Raw genomic sequence first — 22,795 nt, forward strand, 5'->3', positions numbered from 1 at the left:
CCCGTGTCCCCCAGCTGTGCCGAGGACAGGATGTTGTCAGCCGGACCCACTTAGAGCGCAGGGGGAGGCCCCTCTGGTAGGAAGGCATGGAGCAGGGTAGGTGGCGAAGGTGTGCTTCTGATCACTTGGCTGGATGAAGGACCTGCCTTTGATGACTGTTTCGTAGTCGTTTTGGTTACAACATTCGTTTTATTTAGTCTGTTCTTTTCCCTAAGTACTTGTTGCCGGTTACGCAAGTTTTACCACATCCGAATAAGAAATAGTAAAGAGAACATTTTGATAAGCGGGGTTTGACCAGCCTTCGTTTCGTGAACCCAATGCAAGTGTGTGTCGTTAATGAGAAGTGCAACCGAAGATCTGATTGTGGGGATGAAAACGAGATCCTCTCTAGCGCACGTCTGCAGGCCCAGGAGGCCTGGGCCACCGGCCTGGGTCTGACCTGGGTCCGGCCAGGTCCCGGCCGCAGCTCCTGGGGCGTCAGCCGTGCGTACTGGCCTGGGATGGGGTTCCGAGGACGGACGACGAAGTCATGCCAAAGCACTTGGTGAAGACTGTTGGCTCGGAAGTTGCTATGGTCGTGAGAAGCCGGAAATTAGGTGAACGGTTTCAACCCAAAATGAAACCGTTTTAGTTACTGGTGTGGCTAATCTTGTTACAGTAAATCAGTTACTTACGCATTTGACTTTTGTCTGCGTGGAGCGTTTCTGCCCGCATCTTCTTTCACAGAGAACGTGGACTGATGGACTCCAGCACGGAGCTAGCTCCTGGTGGGGACGTCCCCACCGGGCGGCACGGTGTCCCTCGTCTCCTCGCTTCCGGCCTGGCTGCGCCGTCATAAGACTTTATTTTCGAGCACACAGGCTTGACAGACCGTCTTCGAGACTCTGAGACTCTTCTCAGATCGCCGGGAGCTGTGACCCCCACCGCCACGGTGCCGGGGAACCTGCAGTGCAGACTCTTGGCACAGTGGCTGTTCCCAGCCGTCACCCGGAGCCGGAACCTGTTGAGTATGGAACATAAGTAAGACAGTTCCCCGATTAGTAGAATTTTACTGCTTTTTCGTTGTCATGTGGCACGTTTGTTTTAGCAGCTAATGTGTGTCATGACGTTTCGAATAAGCGGCTCCGAGCGCTTTCACAGCGTTCTGATATTAGTGTTGTGACCTAGGAGTTGTCTTCTGGTGGCTGAATCGTTCATTTGTGTCTGAGAGCTTTTCCGTTTGATGGTTGCCTGACACGGGGTTTCCTGTGGAAGCTTCGCTGGCTTCCCGTGACCCTCAGCTGCCATCGGGTACAAGTGCCGCGCGCTTCTGTCGTCTGCTACCGATCGCTGTCCCCTGCACGTCCCAGTGCCCCAGAGCCGAGTGCGTGTGAGCAGGACGCGTGTTGCCTTTTGGAGTGGAGTCCTCCACACACACACGTGTTCCCCCGGGAGGGCTGCGCGGGCCTGTGCTGTGGGGTTTCTCCGTGGAGCCGGTTTTCAGATCATTGGTATTTCAGTAGCAAGGTACGAATGATGGTGTCCGTCTTGGGAAGGTAAGTAATTCACTAAATCCGAGTGTTTCGTCTGCGTTATGGTTTGTTGTCACGGTTCTAGCTCTTAGTAGCTCTTCAGGCGGGTAAGGTTGCTTCCGCGACACTTCACGGAAGACTTCTTTACTCCTCTCTCGTGAGCGGATACAGTGCGGTCAGGGCCCCAGCCTGCAGCACTGTCCTATGTTAGTGTCTCACTTGTAGTTCAGAGGAGGAGAAGAGTGCCCTGACTCGGGCTGAACTGTCCCCTGCGGCACTGGCACAGCTGATCATCGCGAACCAGAAAGATGTGTATATCAAATAGTTTACAAAATGAAGCCAGCTGTGTTTCCCTACATACTGTGGCTTCCTGACATGCATCATCAAACCTTATTAGCTACTTCCTTTTACAAAGATTCTTGTAGGCTTGAACATTGCATATTAACATTTTCTGCCCCTCCAACTGGAAATTATTTGCTTTATTGTAGAGTGTCAACTTGCTCTAGTTTCTGATGCGTTCTAATTGGTACTTTAGAGTGTAATCATCGCGAGATACCACGCCATGCATTTCTTTATTTGGAAATTAATACAGACCTTTTCACTTTATCTGTCAATCTGGGCAACTTTTCACACAATTCCTAACTCCTGGGATTGCTTACAAGCCATTAAGTATGAAATGGTTCATAAAATGTCTTTGAAGATATGAAGGAACACAAAAATGTTAGATTTAAAATAGTGTTACATCTTGCCAAGATACCACTAATAACTCTTCTCACACGGACAGTTTTGATAATAAAAGAGGTAAAGCGAGGTGGAAAGTCTTTAACCGCCTCAAGTTTGTCATACGCAGTTTTCAGCAAATCTGCTAAATTCCATTTTTCTTGAAAATCCAGAGGCATGTAAGTCATGAGAGCCATGGACTGACTCAGAGCTAGACCGGTGGCCACTGTCCACCAGTGTGTCCACGCCATTCTGCGTGGTCACCTGCCACTCACTGTGGGTCAGTAGCTGCTGACATTGACGTTGGGGGGGGGGTGGTGGTCACAGAACATGGACAGAACTGGTCCCCGTGTGCGGGGCCGTGTCATTCCGAGATGTTTCGAGCTCTGTTCCCCGGTGTGCTACGGATCTCGCGGGTGCTGCCCTCGGTTGCAGATGGGGGCTGGCCTCGCATCGCCAGGGACTCCGTGAGCGCAGTGACACAGTGGTCCTGGTTGATTCCAGTAAATACTGCAGTCCCAGATCTTGTCAAGTCAGCTAATGACCCTTGATTTAAAAGCACTATTGAGTGGTTTATGTAATGACAGTTGCTGGATGTGTGGAGATGGGGGTAGAGACCTTAAATGGTCCGTAAGTGCCGACATATTGACACGATAAACTGAGAACCACGAGGGAGACAGTGACGCGGGACCGGACGCCATTGTGGCCTTCTTGGGACGTGGCGGCTGGCAGCACCGGGGGGCATGGTGGCCTGCAGAGGGCCAGACGGGAAGCTAAACGGGACTCTGCCGCTGGGGTTTCCTGCTAGGTGTCGTCCCCTCCATCCCACGACGTGCTGCTGGCAACTAGCAGCTTCGACTGAAGTCCCTAAGGAAGCCAGACCCCTGGAGTCACTGTTCTACGGGACACTGAACTAGCGCCAACGCCCTCCCTCCCGCGCAGAGCGTCGTATGCACATGCGCGCCGAGCGCCAAAGCAAGAGCTTGCACGTAGCGGCTTAAAGTTGATCTCCGAGCAGGTTTCTGACTTTATTATGGAGACTCTTCTGCATCGTGACGTCTTACGAAAGAGGACCTAGGGTTGGAAATAAAGATTTCGTTACCAATTAATGACCTTATTTACTAATAGAAATGTAACCGTTTCTTTGTTCAAAGTTGTATAAGGAAAATAAGCAGGTGGAAAGGTGGTGCCCCCTACCCCCCATTCCATGCAATGTTTTAAACAAAGGAAAGAAAAGGGAGGGGAGGGGAGGGGAAGGACCAACAGGTCTCAGGGTGAAGCCCCCGGCAGGTGCCTTCCCCCGGCCCGCCTCGCGCCTCCTGTGGATTGCAGGGCCTCGCCGCGCTGGAGGAGGGGTGCTCTGGCCTGTGCCCTCCTCCGCGTCCAGCTTTGCCCTGTTACCTGTGGTCCAGCGATCCCAAGCCACTCACAGGAATAATTCCTTCAACACCTCATTTTCTGGATATCAGAAAGGTACCGCATAGACTTCTTTCAGCTCTTCCCCGAAGGGAAGCCGTCCTTGCGCTCGGGGATTTCAGGACGCGGTAGCGTGAGAAGCGTGGCGGTGTGCTTGACGGTCCCCTCAGCAAGTAGTAAGTAGGGCCGAGACTCGACTAGAGTTCGGTAATGGCTCAGTAATGCAGCATTTTCCAGCCGATACCATTTTGTCAGTGATCTCTGAGTGAATAAGAGCGTATTTCCAGGGCATTTCTGAAATCCACAGACACGGTGTTTAAAATAGAGGACCTGACACACTCAAGGGGCCCCACACACGCACCCGACTGAGCAGCCGGCCGCCGTCTCTCCTGTGCCCACTGGGGGCCAGGCTGGGGCCTGAGGCAGGGGCTTGCCTCCCTGTCGGCCGCTCTCCCGAATCAGTGGTCTTCCCTTTCCTGCCATGTCTGTTCAACTTTTAAGACTCTAATAAAAGCCTTTCTTGAAAAATTTAAGTACCATTAGAGTTATTATTAGAAAAATCTGGTTCTCATGTTGCTAGGGAACAAAGAACTCCCAAGAGCGTCAGGTCTTTAAAGTGTTGGAAGATGCAGGCCACAGCCCGTGTCCCTGGGCATGCTGGGTGTCCCTTGTACTGGTGACCGCGGGCCCGATCTACTCTGGCCGCGGCCCTCTGGGCTTTGTTGTTTATTAAAAAAAAAAAAAAATTTTTTTTAACGTTTATTCATTTTTGAGAGATAGAGACAGAGCACGAGTGGGGAAGGGGCAGAGAGAGGGAGACAGAATCCGAAGCAGGCTTCAGGCTCCGAGCTGTCAGCAGAGAGCCCGATGCAGGGCTTGAAGTCAGGATCTGCGAGATCGCGACCGGAGCTGAAGTCGGAGGCTCAACCGACTGAGCCACCCAGGCGCCCCCGGGCTTTGTTGTTTAAACACGGTCAGAGCATTAGGAGACCCTAAACTCACGGCTATTGTGTTTTTAGATAGTAAGCATTTGAGACTAAGTTAATGCTATTTGTAAAATATCTGTTAAATATAAAATGACCCAAATCAACTGCTTCTTTAATTATATTGAAATCCAAATGCCTGAGCTCGAATTTCACTTACACGAATGATATTGAACGTTGAGGTTTCTGGTGTCAGTGGATAACTTAGGTTATTGAAGTAATTATTTTAAATTGGTGAGTGGTCTTGGCAAAACCATGTAAAATTGATAGCTTCCTACTTGGTTAAGACGAAAATGAGGGTGCAGCGTCTTGAGACCATTAATGTCAGCCGTTGGCTGTTGTTTCGTGTGTCAGTTTTGTTTACACACCTGCATATTCAGAAGCCTTAGCGCTCTGGTACTGTGCTAGTCACCTGCAGTATTTTGGATGTCAGGGCTTTAAAAATGATCCCTTATATGACAGTATATTTTTATTCAGGAAATTCCCCTGCAGTCCAGCATGGTGAAGTCTGTAAATTATGTCGTGAATTCTGCATGGCAAAAATAGATGTTTAAAGTAACTATTTTTATAAAGCAACAACATATTAAATATACTGAATTGGTTGAATTAGAGATTGAGTTTCTGCATTAAAAAAAAAAAGGCTTTCAGGATTCAGAAAAAATAAGCATCAAACTTGAGCGCCCTCTGCTGGCTAAACTACAGAGTGCCGTACATTTTGCCGCCCCCCCCCCCACCCCCTGCAATGAAATACGAACAGGAAATAAGACAGCAGTGCACACGAATAGTATTCAGTGTAGCGTTGGGATGGCAGTGGTTTGTACATTTTAGTCTTCTTATGTCCCCACTCTTCAAATAAATTCTGTGGACCATTGTAAAATAAAATGAGGAGTATGGTACATTAGAAACTTACGGGGTTTCTTAATATTCAGCCCTGGATTTTAATGTAACTTGTGTACATCGAGTGCAAATTAAATTTCCAAGTAGTTTCCAGACTCTTTTTGCATGTTTACCCATACTCATTTTTGTTTGTCTTTGATGTGTCACAGATTGTACGTAAGAGAGTATTTTGAAATAATTTATTACCTTAAAAATTAAACATTTAGCTTGCCACTTATTTTTAAGGCACTGTCTTGATTTAAATTTGATGACTCCTGATAAATTGGTTATACCCGAATCAAGGTTCCAATATGACAGAGGAAGCTGATGATACCGGCCAGGACCAGATTGTCCTGCATGAACATAAAGTAAGCCTGCATTTTGCAGAAACGAGTCTGAGATGTGTGCACGTGTGTGTACATATGTTCGTAGACGGGGTGCTGTGTTGTGGCATTTTTGTCAATTATAAAAAGTACCCTGTCAAGTGGACACGTGCCATATAGGAAATGCTAAAGCCAGTAGTGAAATTTCTCAGACGATCTGCAAGGATTTTAGGAATAATTTCAGCTTTAACAACGTGCTCACTGTAGGCCGGCCGACAAGTGCTCTGACACACTGTGGTCGTCCCGAGTTTGTGCATGCCAGGCTTAGGTCGTGCCTCGAATCCCCTGTCTCTCGACGTCTCCCACGTCGACACGGGCACGGCTTCACTGCTTGCTGAGTAGCTGATCCTCACATCAGTACTTTGTTTTGTTTGTGTGAAAAATAGAACAACCTTATTTTCTTTGTAAACGTTAAACATTCAAGGAAAAACATCCCTGTCATAACTATATAGTAAGCAAGGGAAAAAAAAACACCTTAACTGCTGAGTGTAGAAGGGTCAGGCGGAATTTGTTGGTAGGTAAAAATGTAGGATATGAAACACTGTCACGCAATAGACTTTAAAACGTTTGTTGTGTAAATACACACTTCGGTTTTTAAAAATCAAGGGGCTGTATTGCAGCGTTAAGAATTGTCGTACGGATGCTTATTTAGGGAGTTTCCACAGCACGGATTACTGAGCCAGCAGACTAATGCGGCTCGCGAGCACACTGCGTATTTCGCAGATCGCTGAGGCGCAAGCTGCGGTCGTTCAGACGCGTCTGCCCAGCGCGGCCGACACCTGCCACTCAGGAGTCGGTGTGCAAAGGTGAGTAAATAAGCAGACTGGAGAAAAAGAGCAAAAGGCTAAATAGCACCACTTCTTGAAAACTAACGCTTTTAATGTAAACTCCAAAATGGAAAGCGTTACTGCTATAAGGTTTGGGAGTTAGATTTAGTGGATGAGTTTCCGTTATTTGAAATGCATATCTCGGTGGTACCGATGAAGGTCCGAAAGTTACCCATCTTTTCCTTGTTTCTTAGGATTCTACTAAAAGTGGGAAGTGGAGGGCTGATTTGCTTCAAAGATATTTAAAAGGAATGTGCTTCGTACAGGGATTTCAGTTGGGTTACGGTGCAGCCCTGCTATCAGTTTAGTAGTCAGACTCCAGACTCTGAGTGAGGAGGAACTTGATGGGCTGATCCGAGAGTAATTTGGCTGTTAAACGGCGAACGGCGCTGCTCGCGTTGTGTTTCCCTGTGGGTAATCTTTCCCGTGCAAAGCCGTACTTCTGCCTGCGTAGAGTCGTCTTGAGTGAATTGACTCTCGGGCTGTTAGATCGGAGGCTTTTCTGCCTTTCAAAATATGACACATGTGCAGCGATAACATCGGACAATTAAAATAATATTTCGCGTTTTGCAAGAGTTTAAATTAGCTTTTTGATATTTCACATCCTCCTGTTTTGCTATTCTGAAACACTTCTCTGTGACGAGTTAAGTGTGAGCTTTAGAAGACTGGTAAAGGTGTGTCGAGGTTCACGTCCTGCCGATCTGGGGGTGACACCCTGCGGTCGTGCGCCGTGGCACTGGCGCCTTTCGTTTTGCCTCTTAGCCAAGTCAGAACACGAGACCTCTGTTCCAGTTTGGGGTGTGCACCGACGTCTTAGGGACTGAGGGCCCCACTGCGGGGTTTTACTTTGGGACGGACGGGACGGCACCGTGTCCCAGAGATGAGGCGGGTTCTCGTTCGTCCACGCGCCCATTTAAGAAAACCTGACTGATCTTTTCTTGATTAAGCGGAAGAATACCGTATTTACCCTTTATTGTTGGTATAAACCATTATTTTACTGAGAACCATTAGCTATTTAAAACTTGGTACATAAATTAAAGAGGAGCTAAATGGATTTGTGATCGTTGCCATTAGTAGCATTTTAGATTATACAGGCAATTATTGTGTTCATTATCCTAGAACAGCCCCTTTGCAGAACCATTGTGGTGTCTTAGACATTATGCACAAATTTTCCCTTGGAGATTAAAATTTCCAGTAGCGTATTTAATTTTGTTATCACAGTTGTTTCAAATAAAACAAATATTATGACAAGTAGAAGAAAATTTGCTTTACTAATATAGGAAATTACAATAAATGTTGAAAATTGCTTGCTAGTGTACTTAATTTACCTTTTCTTATACAGTCAAAATTACTTCGAGGGATTAATAACATATTTTATGAGTTGAAAGGTTTTGCAGTTATAGCAAAAGGCATTTGGCTCAGGTGTTTCCAGAAATTTTCTAAAGAGGGAAGAGATTCACATCAAAACTGAAGCCACGGTCTTCTTTGTAAAAGCTGTAAGTTTACAACTTAACTAGTTTTTATACTGAATAGTTTTTCAGAGTCCAGATTGCATTTTAGGTGAGTTGAAGAAACTTTTAAGTCTGTTTTAGAGAAATGAGTATAGAGATACTGGCTAGTAGCTAAAAGTGTACCCATAAGAAGCTAATTGTTGAAATACATCTTTTCTTTGCCCTGTGTTGTGTTAGCACTGACACAGGAAAATTCTGACCGTACTGTTCGCTAGAGCTCGGCTGCAGTGATTTTCCAGGGAGAAAAGTCAGAGCTCAAGGCTTCCTGCCAGAATGCAGGGAGCAGCCCGTTAGGGGACGGTTGTCGTTACCCCGCACACAGGGAGGCTTGCGACGGTGAGGCTGTCCTTTCTGCTGGACGGTGCAGGAAGAGCTGCGGGGTGGCGGGGTGGGGCGGGGGGTGGGAGGGGGGACGGCCAAGCTGCTGGTGCCCACGGCGGGTCTGCCAGTCGGTGTGCAGGGGCCGCGTCAGCTCCCATCCTATATGTGGCCTTTTTCAAAGGAAACTTTGTGCTCGTTTCTGACTGTTTTTGTCCTCAGCTTTTCCAGTCTTTCACTGCTGTGGTGCAGGGAAAGTGGGAGGTAGTGGTTATGCATTTTGCGAGACAGTGATTCTTTATTTTATTACGAAAAAAAGACCAACTCTGGAAGGCCCGATTAAATCATCCCTTTCACTTTTTAATGGGATTTGGATGAATAGAGTAAAATGTGCACTTTGCGTTCATTGATAGCATCTTTAGGCTGAGGTAATTGAGCCTTCCTTCCCTGACTGAATGAGTAATGACTTCATCTGACCCTCAGCGAGGCCTGACACTTAGGCCTCCTTTGTCACAGCAGAAGGAGCTGCGCTTTGAAACATGCTCTACTTCCTCGGCTTAATTTTTCTTCCTTTTAATCCCAAAACCTATTTTTCTCAATAATTCAAGCATAAACTATGGAGTAGTTGGAGTGGCGGAAACGGCGAGATATTTGTCCACGTCGTGCTGCTTTTTAAGTGCGGTTGATAAATCAGGAGCCGTGGTCTTGAGCTGCCTGCCCCTCGGGGGAAGCCCGGCCCTTGCAGGGCAGCCCTACCGGAAGTTTCCAGAACCTGGTCGGGGTTCCTCCGCAGCCCCGCCTGGGCCGGGGGGAGGCTGTGTTGCGCGGCTGCAGGCGGAGGCCGGGTGTGGACCCCGTGTCCCGCGCGGCCCCTTGGCCCGAAGGCCACCTCGTGCAGAACGGGAAGGCTGGCCGCAGAAGGGCCCCCGCCTGTGGCCGCAGGAAAACCAGGAAAACCGGAGTGAGTGCTGGGGGCCCAGCTGGGTTTGCTTTGAACTTCCTTAGTTAGGAGGCTGGATGTGCCTGAACAGACCAGACCGCCTTCCAGCAGGTCTTGGGCTTTCTTCCCAGGGGCCTGGACCACAGGTGTCAGCCAGAGGGAGGGGCGGGGCCCACAGGGGTCGGCGAGAGGGGCGGGGCTCTCAGAAAGTGAGCCTCTGGGGTGGAGCCTATGGGGCGGGGCCTGTCACAGGCCGCCCAGGGCACAGACCCTGCCGCGTCTTGGTGGGTGTGCGGGTAGAGCCCAAGCTCTAGAACGACGTCAGTCGTTACTTCTGGGTCCGTGTCGTTCCCGTGTTTCTAGGCTGTTCTTAAAGGCGGTGAGTATCTGTACACACACTGGGTTCGAGGGGAAAACTTGTAATTTTGTATGGCTGGTGGCTCGTCTTAGTTTTCCTACTAGACTGGCTGTTTCTTCCAGGTAGAGTCTCATAGTGGACTCATTTTTCATAACCTTACACTGTAGGTAGGAGTAAAATGCAGGAGACATTTACGTGTATTTATTCAATGAGTGAATTTTTTTTGTAGCCACGCTTGACTGGATTTCCTGACAACGTTTTGTGTTTTCTTTCTAACTACGTGTTCTAATGTTCTCCTGCAAGTGTGTGGCAAGTGTTAATCAAAAGCAGATGTGAACTAAATTCATGAGACGGGGGGGAAGCTAACCTTTTATTGGCCACAGTTAGGGATTTTCAAAAATAAACTAAGTTACTAATTAGCTCGGACTAAAAACTCTTTAGTTTGAGAATTACAGTACCCCATGTATTTTATCAAAGTTACGGCAGTCACTTTCTTTTTGTTTAAGTTGCCCTCTCTCAAAACTGGTACAGATTCCGGGGAAACTCCCGTGATGGAGACCCAGTCTGCTGTCGGCATCCCGGGCGTCGGGAGCAGCCAGTGTGCTGAGCACGTGCCAGCTGCGGCCTGACAGTCGCCGGGAGTGACACAGGGAGCTTCCCCGGGGCCACGGGGAGGCCGCGTCGTCGGGTTCGCAGGCGGGGAGCGCCAGCGGAGAGCGGAGGGAAGCAGGGCTCGCCCAGCGCAAAGCGAGGGCCGCACACTTAGGAAGCAGGGATCGGAGGGGAGGGGGAAGGGTTTCCCGGTGCCGGTAACGAGGACGAGAGTGTGCACGAGGGCTCGCCCTGGACCCGGAGCTGCGCTCCGTCTCGTCTAGCCCCGAGTCTCGTGACGAAGGCGCTTTTGCAACCTCATTTTACAGATGACAAAACGGCACTCCATTCGCCCGAGGTTATACCGCCAGCGTTCAGACTAGCCTGCTTTTCGATTCCTGAGGAAAAGCAGTTGCTCTGCGGCCCCCCTTCTCCCCCTGTAGCTCGGAAGCCTTTTTGTAAAGCCCGAGACCCCACCCTGCGTCCCCCCACACCCTGTACCGCGCTTGGTCCTTCAAGCCGCTGACTTCGCGGGGGGGGGGCTTCGTGCAGGCCGCCGGAGCTCGAAATCCCAGTTGCGCACGTCTGAGTTGAGGAGCGAACGCCGCTTCTCGCCATTGCCACGATCCCGCACGGGACGCAGCCAGAGACGGAGCTCGTTCCCGGGGACGCGACCTCCCTCATGTTTTGCTCAGCGAGGCCACACTCCACAGAATGACTCCCGATACCTTATTGGGAGAACGTAAAGTGTAGGGTCTGTGTAAATTTAAAAAGGAATCCGTTCAGGCCAACTGCCCTGTTGCTTTTCTGCGTAGTTGAGACAGGCTCCTGGCAGCGAGGCTTGGCAGAGGCCGTCCTTTTCTGGGGCGCTCCGTCGGAATGAGATCCCGCGTCCCGGCTGACCGCAGCCGGCTGTCGGAACGCCTCGATCTCGGGAAGGATTTCAGTGTTTTGTGCTTGGCTACCCTGGAGTCGTGTCTTCTCAGTGCAACCCTTCTGCAAACGCTCTGGGGATCGCGACTCCTTTTCAGAAATTCTGCTTAAATCTCTGAAGAGGCTTTTCAGGAGAAAAGTAAAGTTAATACCTTTTTGTATTTCGTTAGGGCTAAGGTCAGTACGAGAGGAGCCTTAGTCATCACTGTTGTGCATTCAAATTTGTAATGTTAGACGCTTCATGGTTATGCCTAAATTTTGTGCTTTTCTTTCAGGTTGGTTTGTTGGACCTTGAACTCAACCAGCTGACCAAAGCGCTGTTTGTGGCTTTAGTCGCCCTGTCGGTTGTTATGGTAACCTTACAAGGATTTGTTGGCCCGTGGTACCGCAGCCTGTTTCGGTTCCTCCTCCTCTTTTCCTACATCATTCCCATAAGGTAGGTTTGAGAACTAAGATAAAACAAACGTCTAGTCTCGCTGAGTATGATTTTATTGAAAGTTATCTTTCTCGGTATGAAAGAAGTTTGTCCACACAAAGCTGAACAGGAGCCAAGACTCCGATATATCTTGAGAAGAGATTCCGTAGAAGATGCTACTTGGAGGGGCAGAGTTATTATTCTTTGATTAGTCTAGAAATCTGACACTTTTTCATACATGAATGTGTTGACAATATAATATTGAAGAATTGGGAGATGTTTCTCGGACTGGTTTTGTTTACTGCCAATCGACTTACTTCCAGTGCCCTTGGATTGGATTTGTGTGCCTCACTGACTTTATGTTTCAGAAACCACCTGATGTATCTGTCAAGTGAGACAAAGTATTGAGTAAGACAGTCTTTTAATGTGAACAGTGTTTCAAAACGGTAACCCTTCTAACAGTAAGCTTGGGATATAAATAGTTATTGTGAGGTGTCTATTTAGTTTCAAGACTAATCTTTACCGTATAAATGTGTATTTCCCCAAAGTACATTTTAAAATGTATTTTAAAAATACATAGTACACATGAATGAACATTTTTATGGGAGTGAGCAATTAAAACCCGATAAATCGTGCGTGAAGCATGAAGCTAGAGTAACCATTTTCTGTAACAGAACAGAGTAAAACAGTATAGAGGGCGCGGGGAGGTAAGCATTTGGAAGAGGAAGGCGCACATGTCTTTATAGACCAGCTTTCTCCAAAAGGTGGTCCAAAGGTGATGTCTCTGTCACTTACGTCCCGAGAGTGGGGCCGTCGCGTGCTCTCGGCTGTTTCTGCCGGGGCCAGAATTCCGGCTGCCGTAGACCCTCACCCCTGGCGCCTCGGCATCGCAGCTGACGGGGCCAGCCCTTCTTCCCGGCCCGCCCGCCCCCCTCCACCACACGCCAGCGCGGGCCGCCTCGGCCGTGCTGTGCGGACGCTCTGCGAACCCTCCGAGGGGTTCCTCGTGTGCCCGCAGGCCGCCTGGGGTTCCGTCCGCCTGCTGCGGTAATGCTTGCGTCTCCACCGGTCGCGGAGCCCCGTCCTGCCCGGTTTCTGATTCTGCGTGCTCACCGTGCTCCGTGGGGAGAGGGGGGCCTCGCTTGGCCCCGTGCCTGGCACAGCGCGTGGCGTGTGCTGGGGCCTCGCACGCTTACGGCGCCACCCGGCACAGAGCCCTTCCCGCTCTCGGAGCGGCAGGCGTGCGCAGGGCCCGTCCGGCTGTCACGCGGCATCGTCGTCCCCACGTAGACACATACCGAGTGCCCACAGTGGGCTCTGGTGACAGAGAGGTCACGTGTGTCCCCAGAGCCTCCCGGGGAAGTGGTACTTCTAAGAGCCCTACGGAAGCGACCTGCTCAGGTGCGGTGGTCCTGGCTCGTTCCGGGCTGTCCATCCCGCATACCCAGTGCCCGCCCCAGCCAGCCCCGAGCTGCACCGTGCGCGTCGCCCGGTGTCACATGGGGCCTGGGGGCGGTCGAGGGCCGACGTTCGCGGGACCCGGCAGCGAGCACTCGGCTCAGCGGCCGGGTTGTTGCGTGTGCGCCGCCCCGCCAGTGCCCGCGCCGCGCTCGGCACGCAGGGTGCCCTCCGAGCGAGGCCGCGGGGAGAACGGTCCGAGGGAAAGCAAGCCGACAGACGCCGTGAGCCTCCGCTGCGAGTGGTTCTCGTCTAGGCCCGTCCGCGCCGCTACTCGTGACGCAGAGCGCTCTGCCCGACGCGGTGACCAGGGCCCTGCTTTGCTCAGGGGAGCGCTGAGTTCCCTCCCCTTTCTCCGCACCCCCGTCGGCGGGGCACCCGTTTCTGTGGGCTTGGTCTGCGGACTTAGCCCGACTGGGGTGCCCCCGGGGTCAAGGACCTTGATGTCGTCTCTGCTTTGCACTGGCATCTCGGCCCTCCACGTGGACTTCCCGCCTCTCATCCGGGGCTTGCACGGAAGGGTTCCTTGCGCGCAGGGCCTGTGAGGGAGCCTGTGAGTCCCCGTGGGAAGCAAGGCGCCGCGTGCCGAGCACATCACACAGCCCACTGGGCACCGGGAGCGCTCCGCGCTGGAGGCTCCGAGCTCGGGGGCCCCACTCCCCGGCGGGAGCCCCCAGCCCTGTGCGAACCCCGTGGCTGGCAGGAGCCCCGCCGTCTGGCGTGAACCCCGCTGCCCGGCAGGAGCCCCCCACTCACCCGCTCGGGCTGGGTGCGCCGTGGCCGGCCCGCACGTGTCAGCCGCCCGGCGCGGTCCCCTGCCTTCCTCCGTCGGCTGCCTCGTCCTCCGCTCTCCACTGAGCAAACGCGTCTTTTCTCAGCAGTTCCCGTGTTGTTCATTTCGTGCGTTTTTTTGCTTTCGCTAATAATCGTTCCTCTGTGTTGCTTCTATGGGTTCTAAGATTGAGTGTGACGGACGTCGAGATTGCTTCTGCCGCACAGCACCCGGCCTGCTGGGGACCCTGTGCTCTGTTCCGGGACGCTTCTCTATGGGAGTGCTGCGATCCAGTCGGCACGGTGCATGTTTTTATCGTAGCAAAATATTTTTTTCTTTCGTCAGTATAATTACACTACAAAGAAACTTGACATTTTGACTTTTACCAAAGTAGCAGGAGAAATGAATTATAGTTATGAAATAGAATATATTGTGAGCAGTTTTAAAGAATTTGTTTATAATACTTTTATGCACTTTTATTTGTACGCCCAGGACACTGATTTAGGGAATTCGTGTTTACATTTGATTCAACCAAGTTTATTTTCCTTTTGCAAAGTTTCCATAAAATAGGGATAATAATATATTTTAGTATTTACTAAGTATATTTTTCAGTTTAATAAAGGATAGATCAAAAAAAATTTTTTATGTTGAAAAGTGCACAGTTTTCGAAAGTAAAGCGCTTTTTCCTCTGTTCACCTAACGTTTCTAAAAAGGTTTTATTTATTTATTTATTTTTAATTTATTTTATTTTATTTTAATTTTTATTTATCGAGTGCACACACATGAGTGGAGGAGGGGCAGAGAGAGAGAGAGAGAGAGACAGAGACAGAGGGAGGGAGGGAGGGAGGGAGGGAATCCCAAGCAGGCTCCATGTTGTTAGCACAGAGCCCAAGGCAGGGCTCCAACTCACGAACCAGGAGATCATGACCTGAGCCAAAATCAAGTTGGACGCTTAACCCACTGAGCCACCGAGACGGCCTGACCTAACACATTTTTGTAACAGAAGTGTAGCTGACACACAATGTTACATTAGTTTCAGGCGCACAGCATAGTGACTAGCCAAGTGTGTGCCTTAGAAAATGCTCCCCGCAAGAAGGCCGTTGCCGTTCGGAGTCCTTACGGCATCATCAGCTACGTTCCCTGTGCCGTGTTTGTTTGATAACTGGAGGTTTGTTCCTGCCAATGCCCTTCACCTCTCACTCTTCCGCACCTCCTTCCCTGCGGCCACCACCCGTTCTCTGTCTCTATGAGTGTTTCTGGTTTGTTTTCTTCAGATGCTTTTTACACATTTCACAAAGTTAGGCTGTCTCACAGAGATTGTTCTTTACGGGACAAAATAGTTTTGAATCACCTGATAGCACTTACTTAGTCTTTCAAGGACAGTGTTGCGGGATTTAACTCCCGGAACTGAAATGGATGTATGTTCCCTGATTGTGCAGCTCGGAACTTGCTCCAACTGTTCCGTCAGGCATGTGCAGGAGCTGGTTTGTTCAGCCAGTCTTCGGTCCGCACGCTTCAGAGTGCCGTGTCCCCTTCTAGCTGGTGGTCCGGAAGACTGTGCAATCGGGGCTGAGTCGCGGGAGGCACGCGTGGGCAGCAGAGGTAAAGCCGCACCTGACAGAGTGAGAATGTTCCCGCGGCGGAACACGTAGGAACCATCTGTCCGAAGTCCTGCGCTTGGCGGGGTGTGCCTGGCTTGGGAGGCAGACTTTTCCTCTCACTTACCGTGGCCCGTGGATGCCCCCGCTCCCGTTCTGCCCGCGGCTGCCTGGGGGAGCGAGCGCCCGGTGCCCTGCTCAGACCCCTGCTCGCTGCACACAGTAAGAACGCGGTTTCAAAACATCAGCTGGCACAGGTACAAAGTTTGCTTCAGAACTTAGAAATTAACTTGCTTAACATCTCAGTGGGGCCTCCTTTTCCATTTAGCATGCTTGGGGGATGCCTGGGAAAAAGAGTGTTTCCAACCTAGGAAAGCACTCGATGGTTGGGGAAATTTGCAGCGTGTCCAGATTGCAAAAGAGGCTAATGCGAGAAAATTCAAGGTTTGGAAAGCAGATACAGGAAAGAAGGCCCAGGATGTGGCTGTACAGCTTTTTGCCGAAGAGGTTACGTATGTGACTCATGGACCCACTCAGCCATCTCAGCAAGAGCCTGGAGTGGACGGGGTGATCCAGGAAAGGTCTGTGCGGGAGCCTCTTGTCTAGTGGCGTGGTCCCCCCGTGACACACACAGGAGACCCACAAAGGTTTCGAGAATCTTTTATCAGCAGAAATGCCATCAGCTTGCACTGGAAGGAACAGACATGGAATAAAATGAGAGCAGCCTGTTGACTCCCGAAATCCTACGGGCGGGAGATGGGCTGGTGGAGACCCCGGCCACAAGCATGTGCTGCCCTTCAGGAAAAAGGAAGGGTCACGAGGCCACAGGCCTGGGCCGTATGGAGTCCTGGCACCGCGGGCCAGAGGGTAGGACGTCCAGTCTCAGAAGATCATTCCCCGTCCTGGTAACAGGACAGAGTCGGGGCCTGCGTGGTTGTGCCTGTGTTCCGGGCACTCTCGCCAGTTCTGGTTTGCTGATAATCTTTTTCAGTGGTGTATCAGCTTTAGGAGTCTTTTGGACGAGGCTTCTCTAGGCTTGATTCTCTGTGACATATAGTATTTCTCTAACTTATTAATGTTACCTTCTTTCCTTCTGCCTTCTGTGGTTTGTATTATTCTTACTTCTTGATATAGATGCTTAATTTACTAGTTTTCAGCTCCCCCTCCCCCCTTTTTGAATGTATGTCATTGAGGCTATAAATGTTCACAGAGATACTGCTTTGGCTGATTCCCATACGTTTTTATATGTAATATTTTTGTTATTTTCAGGTACAGAATATTTTTTAATTTCCACTGATTTCTTCTTTGACCCATGGTTATTACAAAGTCATTTCTTAATTTACCAGCATGTTTGAATTTTCTAATTATTGTCTGCATCTGTATTTAGTTTGCGTTGTCGTTAGAGAACGTATCTTCTGTTATCTCAGATGTGTGACATTTGCAGAGTTGAGGTGCAGGGCCAAGTGTCTCGTTGATTTCCACAAACACCTGCCCGCCCTCGCAGAGAACCTGGATTCTGGATTGCTGGCACAGTGTGTAAGCGCATCTGTGAGGCTTGTTGTCAGTGTCTCCACACCCCTACTGGCTTTTCTCTGCCTTCTCTAACACTTGCTAAGAGTTGTGTGGAGCTCTTCCATTAGTCTTGGGAATCTGTTTTCCCTGGAATTCTCTTGCGGCTGTCATATACTTTGTGGCTTTGGTGTCAGATATATACAAATATAAATTGTTAACGTATTTCTGCTGAATTACATATTTTCTCATTATAACGTGACTTTCTTGATCTCTGCTCACACTTCCTGTGTTAAATTCTAGTTTGTCTTACGTTAACAGCACTGTGCCTGCTAGTCAAGTGCGCTCGGCTTGGCTGGCTCCGTTGAGCACTTCCCTTCTCTGTGTGTATGTGTGTCTCTTGGGTTTGAATTTTTATCTTCTCTGACAAATTTTGACTGTTTTGTGTCCACACGGTTATTGTAATTCTGTTACCGTTCTGATTTAAATTTGTCATCTTATCTTGGTTTTTTAGTGTGCCTTACCTGTCGTAGATTTTCCTCCTTGCTTACCATTTTCCTTGTAATTTTTATAATTGCACTTCTCCACTAACGAGTTTGGAAGGTTTAAGCTATTTTTGTTCTTCTAGTCATTACCCTGTAAACAGAGAACGTTATTCTTAATCTGTCAAAGTCCACAGGCAGCCGTTTCCTTTCCCTGTCACCTTAGCACGATGTTTACCTCCCCTCACCCCTTTGACCTTGTGCTGTTTTCGCCATTTATTTTAATTTTGTTCATTCTTAGGCCTCAAGGATACTGTTGCTTTGTACATTCCCCGTATATTTTGGTGTACATCCGTGTTCATTTCTTACACTGAGGCCTTCCATGGAGAATAATTTTCCTTGTGTCAAAAATTTATTCTTTTGTCCACTATGGCTTTGTTGGGAATGTGCTAGGTTTCTGCTTGGCTTTCCTTAGAAACCGTTTCTCCTGCGTTCCCCGCTGCCTTCTGGCCGCGGCTAGCGGGGTCCCCAGGGCCTGTGCTCCTCGGTGCCCTCTGCCTGCGGCCGCTCTCACACCTGCTCCCTCCTGCTCTGCGCTCAGCCACCCTGTGTCCAGACTGAAGCTTCTCTTCGTAGAATGCTTAGGATTCGGTGCATTTCTCGGGTGTGTGGATGGGCCCTTTCCTTTATGCCAGAAAACTCTGGATTTGGTCCTGCTGCGTCCTCTCCTTTGGGGACGTGAATGCGAGCTGTGTCAGATGTCCCCCCCCCCATGCTCTTCGTTGGTCCTCTCGTCTTCTTCTTTTCCACCTTCTGTCTCCATTCCCCGTTCTGCCTCGTTGCAGTGACCCGTCTTCCAAGTCGCGATCTCAGCCTTGGCTGCCAGACCATTTGAGTTCAGAATTTTGGTTATTGACACCTTTTAGTTCTGAAAATTCTGTTTGGTGTCTTTATCACACTGCTTCTTCGGTTTTATATTTGCGCATTCCACGCAGACGATCACTCTAGTTTTGTTTCTGTGTCCTGTTTCACAGTCTGCGTCAGTCACAGACTGCTCGCTGTTCCCGTCAGTCTTTCTCTCTTACTTTTTCCTTCTGGCTCTTGCACATGGTTTCACTGAGTGCTGTGTGGCGTTTGTTGTTGCGTGCTTCGGTTTCAGTTTATCTGTGGGGTGTTTGTCGTTTTTTTGGTGATTGTATTTGAGAAGCTAATTGTAGGAGTGATTTGAGATAAAAAATGGAAGCTGTCTTCTTGAAGCATATACCCTGCCTCTGCTGATATATGGAGGTGCCCCCTGTCACGGAACATCTTCCTCCGAACGTGAGATTCACTTCACGGTCCCTGAGTTGTGGGAGCCTGGCTCCTTCTCCACGTGTGGGCGCACGGCTCCCCAGTCCCCTCTTAGTGTGGGGTGTAGCCCCTCTTGGCCTCTTATCCTGGAAAGAGGGGCCTCTTGCGGGACCTCCACCTGCCTTGGTCCTGGCCTTTGTGTCTGCTCCCCGCACCGGAAGGCTGCTGACAAGAAAGCTCAGACCATCGGGGGCTGGCGGTCTCAGGGCAAAGGGGGTCCTGTGGTCACTTCACCTGTGTGGTACCTGGTCAGGGCCCAGCCCAGAAGCCCCTTACTGCCTAGTCTGCTCTTTCTCTTTCTTTCCAGTAACTTAAAAAATATTTTACGTGGTATTTCTTACTGTTTTCAGTGGGAACATTGGTTCAAGTAGGATAGCCAGCCATTACCCAAGATCACAGAACTTCCTTGCAGTTTTTATGTAAAGAAAGTTAGGGGCACCTGGGTGGTTCAGTGGATTGAGCATCTGACTTTGGCTCAGGTCGCGATTCGCACGGTTCATGGGTTTGAGCCCTGCATCGGGCTCTGTGCTGACAGCTCGGAGCCTGGAGCCTGCTTTGGATTCTGTGTCTCCCTCTCTCTCTGCCCCTCCCCTGCTAGCGCTTACTCACTCACTCGCTCTCTCTCTCAAAAAATATAAAGCAAAACGTTAAAGAAAAAAAGGACAAATTTGAAAATTTCTGATTAACTTCCATGGCAGTAGTTTCTAAGGGTAAAACTTTCAGGTCCTAAATGTGATCAACTTTATTCCTGAGAATGTAGCAAACTTTCTTTTAAACACAAAGTACAGCTCTATCATAGTGAACCTGGGAAACGCAAGCTGTTACGACAGTGTCACCCGGATAAACTCTGGTATGTCCATTCAGTGAAGACTGTCCGTCAATAAAAAGGAATAAAGTATTGATACAGACAACCACTGGGGCATTTATAGGACATTTTTGAAGTCACAGAATTATGATGGACAATTCACCGGTTGCCAGGCGGCAAGTCGGGGGCAGGTGGGGGTTTAGCTGAGGAGCGTGCGAGCTGCATGGAACCGTTTGACCCCGATGGTGGATGGGGTGTGACATGAGTCTGTCCTTGGGACACAGAAAGCAGAGAGCGCGTGTAAAAACTGACAAAGCCCGAGTAAAGTCTTCATCTGACTTACTCGTATTGTAACCCCGACTCTGCCTGGGGGGTGTGCTATGGCGGTGTGACGTGTCACTGGGGAAGCACCCGGGAACCCTCCTGGTTCGCTACTTCTTGTGAGTCTTAAAAACGACGTCAGAGTTAGAATTATCAAAAAGCAAAACACTGTCACCACCTTTGGTCCATGAGAGTTAGTGTATTCTGGGAGGTGGAGGTCTCAGGCTCTGGAATGGGGGCGATGAGCTTGCATTCGTGCCCTGAGGCTCCCACTGCTGTGGCCTCCGGAGGGTTCTTTACCTGTCGCCTTTTCCCGTCTGCTTCCTCATGGGATAAAGTTGTATTTAAAATAATGCCTCAGTAGCGTGAATGCACTCTTCGTGCCTTTGTCCTTCTGAGTCTTGCCCCATTCTTCGTGTATCCGTTTGTGTTGGCTTTTAACATCATAATAGGTAGCTCTTTATATTGGCCAATATACTTATCTCATTTGTGTTTTTTTTTAATTTTTAAAAGTTATTTATTTACTTATTTATTTATTTATTTTGAGAGAGAGAGCATGCACATGCACATGAACAGGAGAGGGGGAGAGAGACAGAAAGTCCCAGGCAGGCTCTGCATTGTCAGCGTGGAGCCCGATGCGGGGCTCAAACTCACGAACCGCAAGATAATGGCCTGGGCCAAAATCAAGAGTCATTCACTTAACCGAGTGAGCCACCCAGACGCCCTTCTCATTTGCCTTTTAATTGTGGCACTTTTTCATGATAGATTAGTACGTGCAATTTTTAAGTTAAGTATAAGTCTGAGGGAGCATTGGTTAATTTATCAAACGGGTGCAGGAAAGGTCAGCCACACAGCCCGTTCATTGGGTGTGGCTCGAATGGGAAGCCCAGCGCCCTTTGGGACTCTTCTCCCCGTCTGTCGACTCTGCTTTCTTCTGGTTAAGTGTCATTCTCTGCCAGACCTTCCTCACCTGGTTAGACAGACGGTGTTAGAGGCCTCAAGCCCGTGTTCTGCTCGCTAAATTACACAAGGAAAAAGCAAATACTTTATTGCAGCCAGTTCCGGAGTGCATCTCCCCTGAACCCACCACTGCTTGTCTTGTATGTAGCGTGAGTCCGTAAGGCCCGGCGCCCTTGCCTGCCCTTGGAGGCCGGGGTGGGTCTCTTGTGCCGCAGCCTTGCGTGTCCGCTGTGCGTGCAAGGCCCCCGTGGTGCGGGTGCTGCGGGACCCCTCCTCCTCTCCTCCGGCCTGGCTTCGCTGTGGTCACTGTCCCCTTTGTGTAGAGAGCTGAGCCGAGCTTTTCCGGCCCCAAGCCTTCCACCTTTTCATCTGGTCCCTTTCTCCTGGTTAGCTTGCTTACTGATGTTTTGACACAAGCACTACCTGCTTGGCTTGGGTGGCTTGTCACGGGTACCTTCGCTGCTCCTTCATTCTTCGACTGTTGGAGACATTTTATTTTAAGGTGCATCAAATTGCATATACTTAGTACCTTTATTCATTTATGAACTAAAGGAAGTGTTAGTCCTTTAATAGGAAGGTTTATCCCTTTGACACGTTGACACAAAAGATTTGGCCTCACTCCTGCACAGATATATTTATACTGCTGCCATACAGGATGACTTCTGCGGGCGTGCGTGTGCGTGTGCATGCATGTGCGCACACACACACACACACACGCACACGCACACACACACCCCCCTTAGCACTGGCTGCTGCATAGCACGTGCAGTGTTTCACGTGGCTCCCCAGTAAAGGCTGAAACCATTCTGAATTGTGGGGAAGGCCTGAGTTGCTTTGTTGTCCTTCACCCCATATCTGATCCTGTGGCCAGTATTTGCTTGTTGTGGATGCTCGGGAGGTCGGCCCCCCTCTCCCTAAGTGTGTCTCGGAGCAGTGGTGTATCCTCAGAGCCCCCCGGGAGCCCCGGGCCCTGGCGCGCCACCTGCTGGCCTGTGCACAGCTTCGGACTCTCCCGGTGGCTCCAGGATTTCTTTGGTTCAGTTCATCTGGAACACTGACACTCCCATTTATTTTTCCTAAAACACTACGTTATTTCAAATCTCCCACGCCCACTCGGAAACGTAATGCGATTTGGAATTTTGCTTGTACCAATTTAAACTGCTTTCATGCCTTTCCAGATTTTCTGTTCTTAGGACCCAAGACCACACTTCGTTTATCCTTGTGCACACGGCCGTGGGTGCGGTGCCGGCGGATTCTCAGGGCGCTCGGGTGGATTTCCGCCTTTGTTCCACCTAAAGTCCCGCCCGTGCCTTCCGAGCTCGCGTCCTGCCTTCGCTGCTGGGGTAGGGCCTGCCGTACGCCCCTGTCCGTTCCGTTTTGGCCCAGGGCCTGTCTTTCCTATCAGACCTTGTCTGGCTGTTGAGACCGGTGGTCGTCTGCTCCAGTGATGCAACTCACCTGTTTTTATGCGTTAGTGCGGTTCCCACAGCGATCTTGCACATAGGTGGCACTTTACAGGTACTGTTACCGAGGCTCGGAGAACTCAAGTTGTCGTTTGTCCAAGATGATGGAAACTTGAAAATTAAGAATCAGTACAAGTCACACGTCGCCTTAAACCTGTAAAGTTCAGGTACCCACGCGTCTTCCGGGCGGAGCATGGAAAGCAGGTGCAGGAGAACTTGGGCCGTGCAGTGGGCAGGAGGTGATTACTGACATACGGGAAGGGAGAGGAAAAAGGAACCCAGGGTCACTCGCCAG

At 49.9% G+C, this 22,795-nt stretch overlaps 1 protein-coding gene across 9 annotated transcripts in view; it reads left to right on the forward strand.

Annotated features, from left to right (window-relative positions):
* The window catches only part of ATP9B (ATPase phospholipid transporting 9B (putative)), a 249,489-nt gene that overhangs the window by 154,401 nt on the left and 72,293 nt on the right, over positions 1 to 22,795 (forward strand). For all 9 annotated transcript variants that reach the window (XM_042909654.1, XM_042909656.1, XM_042909655.1 and 6 more), the window contains one exon: positions 11,643 to 11,803. In XM_042909654.1, the coding sequence (XP_042765588.1) occupies positions 11,643 to 11,803 (161 nt within the window). The remainder of the gene's footprint in view (positions 1 to 11,642; positions 11,804 to 22,795) is intronic.

Source organism: Panthera leo, chromosome D3 (genome assembly GCF_018350215.1).
Source record: "Panthera leo isolate Ple1 chromosome D3, P.leo_Ple1_pat1.1, whole genome shotgun sequence".
Lineage (NCBI taxonomy): Eukaryota > Metazoa > Chordata > Mammalia > Carnivora > Felidae > Panthera > Panthera leo.